Source organism: Phlebotomus argentipes, unplaced genomic scaffold, assembly GCF_947086385.1.
Source record: "Phlebotomus argentipes unplaced genomic scaffold, Phlebotomus argentipes genome assembly contig_42, whole genome shotgun sequence".
NCBI classification, from domain to species: Eukaryota; Metazoa; Arthropoda; class Insecta; order Diptera; family Psychodidae; genus Phlebotomus; species Phlebotomus argentipes.
In genome coordinates this window covers 1786096-1798077 of record NW_026776171.1, presented here as the reverse complement: position 1 = coordinate 1798077, position 11982 = coordinate 1786096, and the positions used below count along the sequence as shown (strand labels likewise).

The following is an 11982-nucleotide window of genomic DNA, read 5'->3' as shown; positions in this document are numbered from 1 at the left end:
CAATTCGTGCTTATTACATTTGTCCTCGCGATTTCTCGTTGATTTATTCCTTACCTGGAGCATCAGTCACCACAGGTCCTTGAGTGGTTGGCGCGTCAGTCACCACAGGTCCTTGAGTGGTTGGCGCGTCAGGGCTAGCAGATGTTGGGTTCGCAGTTGTTTCGCCTGGAGCCTGAGATGGGGATTGCGTTGCTCCTGTGCAATTTAAAAACATTTCTTGCTTATTACATTTGTCCTCGCGATTTCTCTTTGATTTATTCCTTACCTGGAGCATCAGTCACCACAGGTCCTTGAGTGGTTGGCGCATCAGTCACCACAGGTCCTTGAGTGGTTGGCGCGTCAGGGCTAGCAGATGTTGGGTTCGCAGTTGTTTCGCCTGGAGCCTGAGATGGGGATTGCGTTGCTCCTGTGCAATTTAAAAACATTTCTTGCTTATTACATTTGTCCTCTCGCGATTTCTCTTTGATTTATTCCTTACCTGGAGCATCAGTCACCACAGGTCCTTGAGTGGTTGGCGCGTCAGTCACCACAGGTCCTTGAGTGGTTGGCGCATCAGTCACACAGGTCCTTGAGTGGTTGGCGCGTCAGGGCTAGCAGATGTTGGGTTCGCAGTTGTTTCGCCTGGAGCCTGAGATGGGGATTGCGTTGCTCCTGTGCAATTTAAAAACATTTCTTGCTTATTACATTTGTCCTCGCGATTTCTCTTTGATTTATTCCTTACCTGGAGCATCAGTCACCACAGGTCCTTGAGTGGTTGGCGCGTCAGTCACCACAGGTCCTTGAGTGGTTGGCGCATCAGTCACCACAGGTCCTTGAGTGGTTGGCGCATCAGTCACCACAGGCCCTTGAGTGGTTGGCGCATCAGTCACCACAGGCCCTTGAGTGGTTGGCGCATCAGTCACCACAGGTCCTTGAGTGGTTGGCGCGTCAGGGCTAGCAGATGTTGGGTTCGCAGTTGTTTCGCCTGGAGCCTGAGATGGGGATTGCGTTGCTCCTGTGCAATTTAAAAACATTTCTTGCTTATTACATTTGTCCTCGCGATTCTCTTTGATTTATTCCTTACCTGGAGCATCAGTCACCACAGGTCCTTGAGTGGTTGGCGCATCAGTCACCACAGGTCCTTGAGTGGTTGGCGCGTCAGGGCTAGCAGATGTTGGGTTCGCAGTTGTTTCGCCTGGAGCCTGAGATGGGGATTGCGTTGTCTGTGCAATTTAAAAACATTTCTTGCTTATTACATTTGTCCTCGCGATTTCTCTTTGATTTATTCCTTACCTGGAGCATCAGTCCCCACAGGTCCTTGAGTGATTGGCGCATCAGTCACCACAGGTCCTTGAGTGGTTGGCGCGTCAGGGCTAGCAGATGTTGGGTTCGCAGTTGTTTCGCCTGGAGCCTGAGATGGGGATTGCGTTGCTCCTGTGCAATTTAAAAACATTTCTTGCTTATTACATTTGCTCGCGATTTCTCTTTGATTTATTCCTTACCTGGAGCATCAGTCCCCACAGGTCCTTGAGTGATTGGCGCATCAGTCACCACAGGTCCTTGAGTGGTTGGCGCGTCAGGGCTAGCAGATGTTGGGTTCGCAGTTGTTTCGCCTGGAGCCTGAGATGGGGATTGCGTTGCTCTGGCAATTTAAAAACATTTCTTGCTTATTACATTTGTCCTCGCGATTTCTCTTTGATTTATTCCTTACCTGGAGCATCAGTCACCACAGGTCCTTGAGTGGTTGGCGCATCAGTCACCACAGGTCCTTGAGTGGTTGGCGCGTCAGTCACCACAGGTCCTTGAGTGGTTGGTGCGTCAGGGCTAGCAGATGTTGGGTTCGCAGTTGTTTCGCCTGGAGCCTGAGATGGGGATTGCGTTGCTCCTGTGCAATTTAAAAACATTTCTTGCTTATTACATTTGTCCTCGCGATTTCTCGTTGATTTATTCCTTACCTGGAGCATCAGTCCCCACAGGTCCTTGAGTGGTTGGCGCATCAGTCACCACAGGTCCTTGAGTGGTTGGCGCATCAGTCACCACAGGTCCTTGAGTGGTTGGTGCGTCAGGGCTAGCAGATGTTGGGTTCGCAGTTGTTTCGCCTGGAGCCTGAGATGGGGATTGCGTTGCTCCTGTGCAATTTAAAAACATTTCTTGCTTATTACATTTCTCTTCGTGATTGCACTGTGTTTCTTTGTTTACCTGGAGAACCTGTGGGACCAGCAGTGGCACCGGGATGTTGCGTGGTTGGTTGCTCAGGTAAAGCTGTGTGATTTGTTGTGGGTGGTCGAGTAGGACGTGGTGCTTTTGTGGTGTGTTTATCATGATTGTGATTATGATTATGGTTATGATTGTGATTGTGAGATTCTTTTTCCTTGGAGTCTTTTTCCTTCGAATCCCTTTCTTTCGACTCTTTTTCCTTTGATTCCTTTTCCTTTGATTCCTTTTCCTTCGATTCCTTCTCTTTCGAATCTTTGTCTTTCGAATTTTTCTCTTTCGAATCTTTCTCTTTAGAGTCTTTGTCTTTGTTCTTACTTTCTTCTTTAGACTTGTCTTTCACTTCAGTAGATTCATCAGAACCGGAATCTTCATTAGAATCGAGTTTATTATCTTTCTTGATTTTCTCCTTCAACTTCTTCACTTTCTCCATATAATTTCCAAACGTTTCGCCTGAGCATTTTTTGAATACCCAGTATTGGTTCGTTAACTCGTGGAGTTTATCGCATTTATCGAAGGCTTCCACTACACTTTTCCTCAAATCGTCAACGTCTTCACGCCGACTCTTTGACAAGTCTTGAGACTTTAATCCATCTACCGCATTGAGGGTGTATTCTCTGTAGTCGAACGCGTGGTTATGATCTTTCGGTCGACACTTTTGGGGGAAAGAAAAACAACAAATTCATGTGAAACTCTATGGTAAACATATGCAATTGAGTTGCAATACCTCGACACTATAAACCAGCACTGTCACTAGTAGAAAACACTTTAGGAAAACTTTCGTCATCGTCAGCACTTGTAACAATTCGATGCTGAGTCGAGCAGAAGCATCTGCAAGTCGAAAAATCGTACTGATGCTGGGAAGAGTGTGCCACCTTTATATAGGAGTGTGAGAAAAGTGATAAATATCACTTGCGAAGATAACGCATGAATCATTTTTCTCCAAATTGGTCTCCATGCATCCCAAGTTATACAACTTAATCTCATATCAAACATCAGCAATTGCCACAGGAGAGGAGAGAGCAAAAACAACTGATTCACGGAATGAATTCTTTTATATTGGCAAATAAAATGCTGAGGTATGGCGCTTTATTAATTTATTTGCCTGAAATTAGCAGAGAGCTTTGACAGTTAGTCCGGGTTTATGCCTTGCTCCTGGAGCTCTTGTCGTAAGCAAGCATGTGGCGATTGGAGGAACTGTGCTTTGGGCGTCTGTCGCATTGCGAAGAGATTATTTTTAATGTAGCAGCAAAAGAGATAATGTATACTATGGAGCATGTGGGGAGAATGAAGAAATTCTCCCATTGCGGAGACAGACATTTCTCAAACTTCCGTCATGCCTGAGCTTTTCCGTCTACGTCTGTCCACGACAAATCGCCAAGAGCCATATCGCATAAGAACTCATCGTGGTTTTTCCTTATCAGAAGCACCGCACATTCCATTACTATTTATTTACCCACCCTCGCAGCATTTCTGGGGAAATTTCCTCTCACTCTCTCAGTGGAGAAATACCTCACTGGGTTTTATTATTTTACTCTATCATTGAGTTCCGTGATAAGAGATTTTTGCCCAGAAGGTGAAAAGTGCCATGTAAAACTTGCACCATATTTTCCTGGATAGACACAATGATATAATGTATATGTTGAATCAATAACTCAGGAGTAGATTGTGTCCTTGTCCAGGTATCACCGCGGGAGCTTTCAGTGCTGTGGAGCTTTTCCTCACACCAAGGTCAAAGTCATTTGTTTACTCGCGCGCTATAAATTCAATTTTATCGCGAATTTTTGTCAAAATTTATCACCATCAGCAGTTCAAGGGTTCACGTAATTAATTCACACTCACTGCAGCGGTAATTTAAGCAGAGTGCTCCAGGAAAGTTCCGTCTGGTGTGTCCTTATTTGCAAGAGAGTCAACATTATTTCAATGTATAAAGCTGCAATAGAGCTTTGACACTGTAACACTGTGGAAAACAACGTAATTTCAATGTGAATTCTCTTTAGTCACTGTGAGAGATTTATTACAGCTGATGTTTTGGACTTAATTATTGGAACTTTAGTGAGCTTTTAGGAGCCACCAATTGCAAGCATAAACTCAACTGAGCGGTAACAATTTATGATAATAACAGTTTTATGTAAACAGGAAGATTTCTTCTTGATATCATTTTATTTATTAAATCTCATCCTTGAATCTTATTTTTTCTTCTTTTTCACGCTATGGCAAAGAGGATGAGAAAACACTATTCAACCAGACCAACTCTTGATCCCGAAGCCTCTGAATTGGTCAGGAAGATGAGAAGTTTGTCAAGAAAAAGAATTGAAATTAACTTTTGAATTGCAATTTATTTAACGTTTATACATAAATAATCATCATGAAAAATCCTTGGGCCAGAGATGCTAGAGTGGCAGACGATTCCTTAGGCTGGGGCCTGAGTGGTGGCGGCGGTGGAGGCGGCCTCGAGGGCGGCGGCGGCGTTCGAGGCTTTCTTCAGCTGCACTCCGACGCAACGCTTGTAGAACCAGTAGACGTTGAGGGGCAGGAGCTCCTCGCACTGCGCCAGGCCGGCCTCCAGATCCTCAACGACTTGATCCAGCTGTGGCTGCAGCTCGGCGGACACGGGCGTGTCACGGACCTTCTGCACTGCCTTCTCCACCACAAGCTGAGGCCATGGGCTCCACATGGCTGGACCAAAAGCATCTCCGGCGCCGAAGAATTGGGCCTAGAGAGAGAAGAATAAAGTTAGAATTGCAGTTCTATCTGGGTTTCACTGTTTTTGGGATTCTAGTCAGAGAGAGAGAGAGAGACTCACATTGGTGGCCACGAAGGCGGCGAAGAGGAAAGTGAAGAGCACAAACTTGTTCATTTTGACTTGTTGAGGGTTGTTTTTTGGGATGCTGTGCAAGTTGATATGATATTAACTGAGAAGTCAGGAAACTACTGAAGATCTCTCAGAATTATCACACAATTTATACTCACGAAATTGCAAGATAAGGATTATTTTTGTGCATCTTGGCACAGTGATAAATCCCTATAATATCTCCCACGTGTCTAATTGCCCAGTGTAATTTTCCATTCTCACGAACAGAGAATCTCTGCAGTTAGTTTCCATGGAGCCTTGTTTACCTGTGGTGATTCTGACTCAGTTGTTTTCCACGAGATGCACTTTCACCGCATATTTGCTGAGAAGCAACACAACAATACACTTGGCAATAGTTCACAAGCGGAAAGATTTTCTCTCGACATTTCCAAAGTCACAGAGAGCTTTTGGGCTTTACTGCTTTTGCACTTTTTCCCACAAGGCGCAGCAAAAGCTGGAAGTGCGGGGCGGAATGATGTTGATGACGGGGAAAAAGTCAACAGAATAAGGGGATGCTGACCGTCGGTGCTGAGCTTCTGAAGGTGGACGGGAGAAAAAAAGTTGAAATATAGCTGTGTTCCATTTGGTCAAGAGGACGAAGAAAAAACCACTTCAACACTTGTAATTACATCTGAGAGATTTTTCTCCACTCTAGCCTAGAGTAGATCTTCTTAGAAGCGCCTGTGGTGTGAACGAAATGTAATTAAGGGGAGTTGAGGGGCACAGAAAAAAAAAATTGTGGACGAAATGCTAAAGTTTCTGCACTCCATTAAAGCATTCCCGCATTCAGAGTGACTTGAAAAGTTTTCCCTCATCGACACTTTAGGTGGAATAATTTCATAACTTTTCATACAACTTTAATCAATATTGCAGTTTCACTGTGGAAGAATGATATATTCAATAAATGACATGGTGTATTGGGCACCTTATTGAATTAATTATACCTGTTTATGAGAATATCTCGCAAAGAGAAAGTTTATTGAGTCGCAATTAAGAAGGGAAACCGGAGCTAATTTAACTCAATTTAAATTCAACTCTCAGCTCAACTTGAATCAAATTACACTAAGCCATATTTTAACGCAATATTGCAATTTCTCCTTCTGCTCAAACTATATACAACACCAAGGGGTAGATATTGTGGTTAGACGGGGTGTACAGCTTTTAAGGGAAGTGGTAGGAATCGAAACAGACAAAATATTTACAATATTTGCATTGCAAAGGCTTCAATTTAAACCATTTCAACAAATTGAGGCATTTTCTAAATGATTTCGCATTGGATTTTTAAATTTTATTACTTTTCTAGGTTATGTGATTGATTTCAAGTAGATTTTGACAATTAAATAACTATTTAAATTATTATATTTCGCTTTTTCTTGGCATGAAGTATTTGTGCTCAAAAATCTTCAGATTTATCAAATTTCATTAGTAATAAAGAGCTTTGGAGTCTTTCATAAGCTCAAAAATATCATTTTAGTGTTAAAGAATGTTTCTTTGCTGCATTATTTCCGCGATTTAAACTTTAAAGAGACAAAATTAGCTTCATTATCTGGTAGAAACACTCAGATATTCACCATATTTACTCATTTTCAGGTTTATAAGAATTAAAATTAGTCCAAGAATGCTTATTGAACGAATCCAAAGACATTAAAATCTTGTCTTATAATACAAAATTTAAGAATTTGCAGAACTTTAGACTCTTGAGACGGAAAAACTGGGATTAAAAGCGATGGAAAATGTCTTTAATGACGTTCAGAAGTGTCTGAAATGTTAAAGATTCTGCACAGCTTCTGTGGACAATGGTGTACAGATTAAATGCATAATTTCTCTCCCTTGTACAACACCTTCAAGGAAAGTTTACACATTTGAATGAGATTTTTGCCACGCTTCAGAGAGCTTTCAAATGGCTTCTGTTCTTCTGTTACGACGAAAGGTACAAAATGTATTGAGTTTCTATGCAATATCAGCAGGTAATTAACAATTACAAAGGGGAAGGAGGGGCATCTGCATGTCTTCCGTCGTTGAGTACAAGTTGGCAAGATGTGAGGTCGTGATTAATGCTTAGCTTCTACCCTTTGAGCTTCTCAAAAAGTGAGTGATAAATTAAGATTTATCGATTCACTGAGCGTCGGGACACGTGTGAGGCATCCTTTGAGGCAAGATTTTGCGTAATTTACAACGCCTGTCTCACAGTGGAATCCGCGAAATTATTCCCTGTCACTGATTCACCCAGATAGACTAAATCTGTTGCCATTTTCCATCATCCACCAAAATGTATTTACATAGTTTTACTCCCGCATGCTTCACGAATGTAATTAATAGATTGCAAATAAATTGCCTAACACTTCATAATATCTCAGGCAAATTAGTTTCTCTCATCCGCATACATTTTCATTAAACTCTGGAGTGTCTAAAATGGGGTTTTATCTTTGGTGGAAGATTCATCGTGCCACACAACCTGATGAAAACGTCAGGAGATCAATTAAAGACGCTCAGTTGAGAAACCGCGCAGCAAAATTTGCTGGAAAAACACGAGATGAACATTTCTCCGTCACGCTTTTGAGAGTGTTTCTTGGAAATCTCTTATCATGCCCTTAAAAGATAAAAAAAAAACATCGAGATATCTGCACTTGTGTCTCCGATCATAACATGATAAAGCATCTTCTGATAACCGCACAGTTTATTTGAGTAAGTGTATATTAGAGGTCTAGGTTTCCTTATTTGAAAATGAATTTCTTTCGCGAAGCTTTTTGTGCGAAAGTTGGAGGATGAAAATGAGAATGTATAAACAGAGATTGAGCTTTTCCACCCTGTGGTAGAATTTAATTATAAACCTCCGGCAATTTGTGATGCATTTAATCATGCATCCGGCTCGGTAAAGATGGAAGTGAAAGCTTTTCTCCACAATGCAAACTTTGTGCAATTTCTCATCATCACCCAGAATATCCTCTGATATTGCATGAATACAATCCGTAGAATTATCTCTCAAGGCGAATTCCGTGGGTGTGATAAGGAAAAAAAAGAAGAAATTGATTATAGGTGAGTTTATTTGCGTTGGAATATTTGATAAATCAATTGTAGATTTGAGTCCAGTTTGAATTGATTTTCGTCCTAAACTTTCCTTCTATCCGGAAAATTTCCTGGAATATAAACTTTTAGCAATCACTTATCCCAATCTCAAGTGCCTTCTTTCAAGAAGTTTTCCATCACTGAGTAAATATGTGTACTTTCAGGAAATCAATTTCTCTTAGAGTTTCTCCGAAGGAATTTATCTGGACTTTCAGCACAACTTGACTTAATCGAGAAATTGTGCATCTTTGATTTCCCAAATTTTCCACATATTTCAGCTTATGTGCATATTTACGAGGGATGGAAGAGGAATTTGGGAAATAATCATCACGACAACTGTATGAAATTCAATAGATTAAATTGCACAAAAGTGTTTCCTCTGTTTGTCTTTCACTCTTAAGAATTTTCCATTTCACTGCAGCGCTTCACGTTTCGCGGCTTCTGGCGAAGCGACAGAGAGACATTTTCCCTCATATGATTATACAATAACACAATGATTTCCCAAATTACATTACATTCATGCTGAATTCAATGCTGCTCTCGTGCTCCTTTTGTCGCCCTCAAGTGTGGAATTAGGAATAAAAAAAAACTGGGTGAATATTCCAAAATGATGGGGTTCCAGCCCCCCAAGACAGCCTCCTCTATTTCATCCACACGTCGTCGTTAGAAGAATGTTTATTTGACAATTATCATACCCATATTTTTTCCACCCTCATCCAGACACGCACTCGTGGACGGAGGCTGAAAGTAATTATTATTCGTGTGGGTTATTGCGTCATTTGTGTGCCCCTTTTTCGGGTGGCGGGGTGGCGCATAAATGTGGAGATTCCGAGAAATAAATTCACTTTATTTCCCAAATTTTCACATAAAGCTCTTCGTGAGTGTGCTTTTAAATCACTTTTCGGTGGCGCGCAGGCATTTCAAACGCATTTCTTCATGTTCTCGCCGAGCTGCTTTTTTTCCCGCTCAACTCTCATGGAGAGTCTTTGAGGGGAAAAGTTTACAATTTAATCCTCATGGATTTTCCACAAAATCCGCCAAATTTCACTTGTAGCATCCTTGAAAAGCCTTCCACCCCGCCGGGGTGAAAGTTAATGTGCTTTTCATAACGCGTGCACTGGATTTTCCCGCAAAAGCTTCGAGTGGAAATTGCCACCGTCCAGATTCAGATGGATCTCAACATTATCCGGGCAGAGTGTCGCCAAAGTGCTCACATGCTCCAGTGCATGTCTTGTACAGATATTTTGAATATGTGTAATGTGCAAATGGGAAGCACTTTGATACAAGATTGCGCAAGGGAGACATATTATGGTCAGAAGTGGTGTACAGTTACTTTTGCAAGGAATTAACGCAATAATTGGAGAAAAAGAATTATTTTTCACATTTTTCTTCAAAATAATTCATTCTTACGCCTGAATGCAATTAAAGTGAAATCTGATGCAGAAATCTCAAGGTTTTAATTTTAAACTGTGTTAATTATGCTAAGATTGATCATAAACTCTAAAATTTTGTTTCAAGATACAAAATTGCCTATTTTAAGAGCTCTTTGACAGATTTTTTACTTTAAAATGGCAAATTTTCTCAAGTATTCCCCTTAAAACATTTCGAAAAAGTTTATTTCAAGGATTCTTTTTGATATCTAAAGATATTTTTTAGAAAAAATTGCGTCTTTTTAGGACAAAACCTCCTAAATTTGAGGTTATGATGCTTTAGGCGGTTGGAAAAATGTATGAATTTTCAAAAAAGGGAGAAGAAAACATGTTTTAAGCACTGCCAAAGTTCTGAAAGTGTCTGTGAGTCTTCACAGAAGTGGTGTACAAAGTTAAGCCAAATTATCTCCCTCTTGAGATTGCGTTGCGACTCAAGTTTGATATGTTCTCAGGGCGACAGAGTGTGGCAGTCGTGAAGTTTAAGGTGGGGAACTCAATTCCTCTCTCTGGAGCCGTATTGTTGGCAATGTCACATTATCTAAATTATGAAATTGTATGAATTCTCCTGACATGAGTTCTCGATGCCTCGACATTCATTGAAATTGCGCGCCCAGATACACATCATCTCCACAATGTGTGTGTCTGTGAGGGCGGGATGCTGCAGGGGCGCGTGGGGGTGATGTGACAAGGAAATGAAAGCATCTCTCAGTCACCGCGAGTGAGACAAATCGTGGAGAATGTATGGGAAAATGTCTTGCTGTGCTATCGCGATGATGGCATGACGTGCGAGGGGCTCAACAATTAAATTAATAACACAATTAATTGAATTTGTATACCTGCGGGATATGCATCTGTTGAATTTTCACCATAAATACACATCGCTATAGTGAAAGCATCCTATGGAATTAATTCATGTAATTACACTGCTAACAAGCATATGCCACAAATGGTAATTTCTTCCCATCAAAACCCCCGCAGCGCTTCGGCATTGCCACGCAACAGACGCAATCAATCATCGCTCCAATTTGCGCCAGGAGATTTTCAGTGACACTATTTCGCGCTAATCTCTCTTAAATGCTTCCAGTTCAATGTATGGATTTTCCCCCGAATCCCTGTTTTCATCCCCCCCACGCTGAGGCGGCGGAAATTCCTCGAAATTTCAACATTCTAATCTCCAAGTTGTATCATATATACATATGTATGTATATTTTTGAATTTATAAAAGATAAAATGGGTGCTTCTCATCCCCCCCAAAATTGGGGGGAGTTTGAGGGCAGAAAAACTGGGTATATAAACACTCAAAATCTAATGGAATGACTTTGCAAAAGAATGCTCCATCGAGGCGGAGTTCCTCGATAAACAGAGGCAAACTTTTGAATGTATCTGGTTAATACAATTTCATGCATACACTCCATCTGCGAGCTGGGCAAAAAAGGCGATCCAATAAAAAAAAAACCTCCCCTCGAGCTATGAGAAAGTTAGAGACTTTCTTCTCTCATGGGTGAATCCTCATGTCATGCCACGTGCCTGAGACAATTTCGCAGGCCGTCGACTTTTGGGACCACTTGTCAGACTCCATCGCAGACCGTCCATTATCGCGCGAAACTTGCCCCATTCACCGCCAAATAAATCAATCTGCCAGGGGTGCAAAACCACTGCAGACTTGTTGCAAACGCTCCCGCGATGCGCGCCTCTTTCCAAGGGGCAGACATTATGGTCGGAAGTGGTAAAATATGTACAAAATTTGCATAGCAAAGACTTTTATTTCAACAAATTGAGGCATTTTCTGTAAAAATCTTCCACAGAAAAATCAATTTTACTGCTTTTCTAAGTTATTTGATTGATTTAGGACAGATTCTGTCGATTTAATAACTCTCAAAGTCATCAAATTTGTGCTTAAGCTTCAGAATTGAGTATTTTTGATCGGAAAAGAAGCTTACAAGTCAATCATAACCTCAAAAAATCCAATTTTTCACTATATTTACTCATTTCAAGGGTTTATTAAGATCTAAAATAGTCCAAAAAGCATTTTTAAGTCAAATTCATAACCTCACAAATTGGTCAGAATTTTTCAAAACATTTCCTGAAGGAAAAACATAGATTAGATTGTGATAAAAGTTAGAATTGAGTTCAAAAAGCGATGAAAAGTGCCTTTAAAGACGGTTAGAAGTGTCTGAAGTGTTGAAGATTGAATTGTGGAAGTGTCTGGAAGTGGTGTACAGATTTGAGGCATATTATCGTCCCCTTGGCTTTTTCCACCATCACTCGTGTGCTGATTTATCGAACACTTCGCCATGGTCAAGCATTTGTCTCACTTCTCAGCCCTGAACGTTGGGAATATAAATCACGAGCCGAGATGCTGATGGAGTCATAAATAAGAATTCTGACACCTGCAAGAAATGAAACACTTTTAATGCTATTCCAAATGGCGAAGGAGAC

At 41.2% G+C, this 11982-nt stretch overlaps 2 protein-coding genes across 2 annotated transcripts; both read right to left on the bottom strand.

Annotated features, from left to right (window-relative positions):
- Nucleotides 1-2022: 2022 nt before the first annotated feature.
- Nucleotides 2023-3043, bottom strand: LOC132257164 (myb-like protein X; the record flags this gene model as incomplete). Its single annotated transcript, XM_059753950.1, has 3 exons — nt 2921-3043; nt 2179-2848; nt 2023-2108 (listed from the first exon to the last, which is right to left on the bottom strand). Coding segments are annotated over exons 1-3 (816 nt in total), but the record flags the coding sequence as incomplete, so codon positions are not given.
- A 1469-nt stretch (nt 3044-4512) lies between these two features.
- Nucleotides 4513-5145, bottom strand: LOC132257160 (uncharacterized). Its single transcript, XM_059753947.1, has 2 exons — nt 5000-5145; nt 4513-4909 (listed from the first exon to the last, which is right to left on the bottom strand). Exons 1-2 carry the CDS (start codon nt 5051-5053, stop codon nt 4607-4609), a joined length of 357 nt encoding a protein of 118 aa, XP_059609930.1. The 5' UTR covers nt 5054-5145; the 3' UTR covers nt 4513-4606.
- Between the last annotated feature and the right edge of the window lie 6837 nt (nt 5146-11982).

Coding starts and splice junctions, on each gene's coding strand:
- LOC132257160 (XM_059753947.1), bottom strand. CDS start 5,053: ATGAACAAGTTTGTGCTCTTCACTTTCCTCTTCGCCGCCTTCGTGGCC. Junction 4,910..4,999: donor CCGCCTTCGTGGCCACCAAT/GTGAGTCTCTCT, acceptor TTCTCTCTCTAG/GCCCAATTCTTCGGCGCCGG.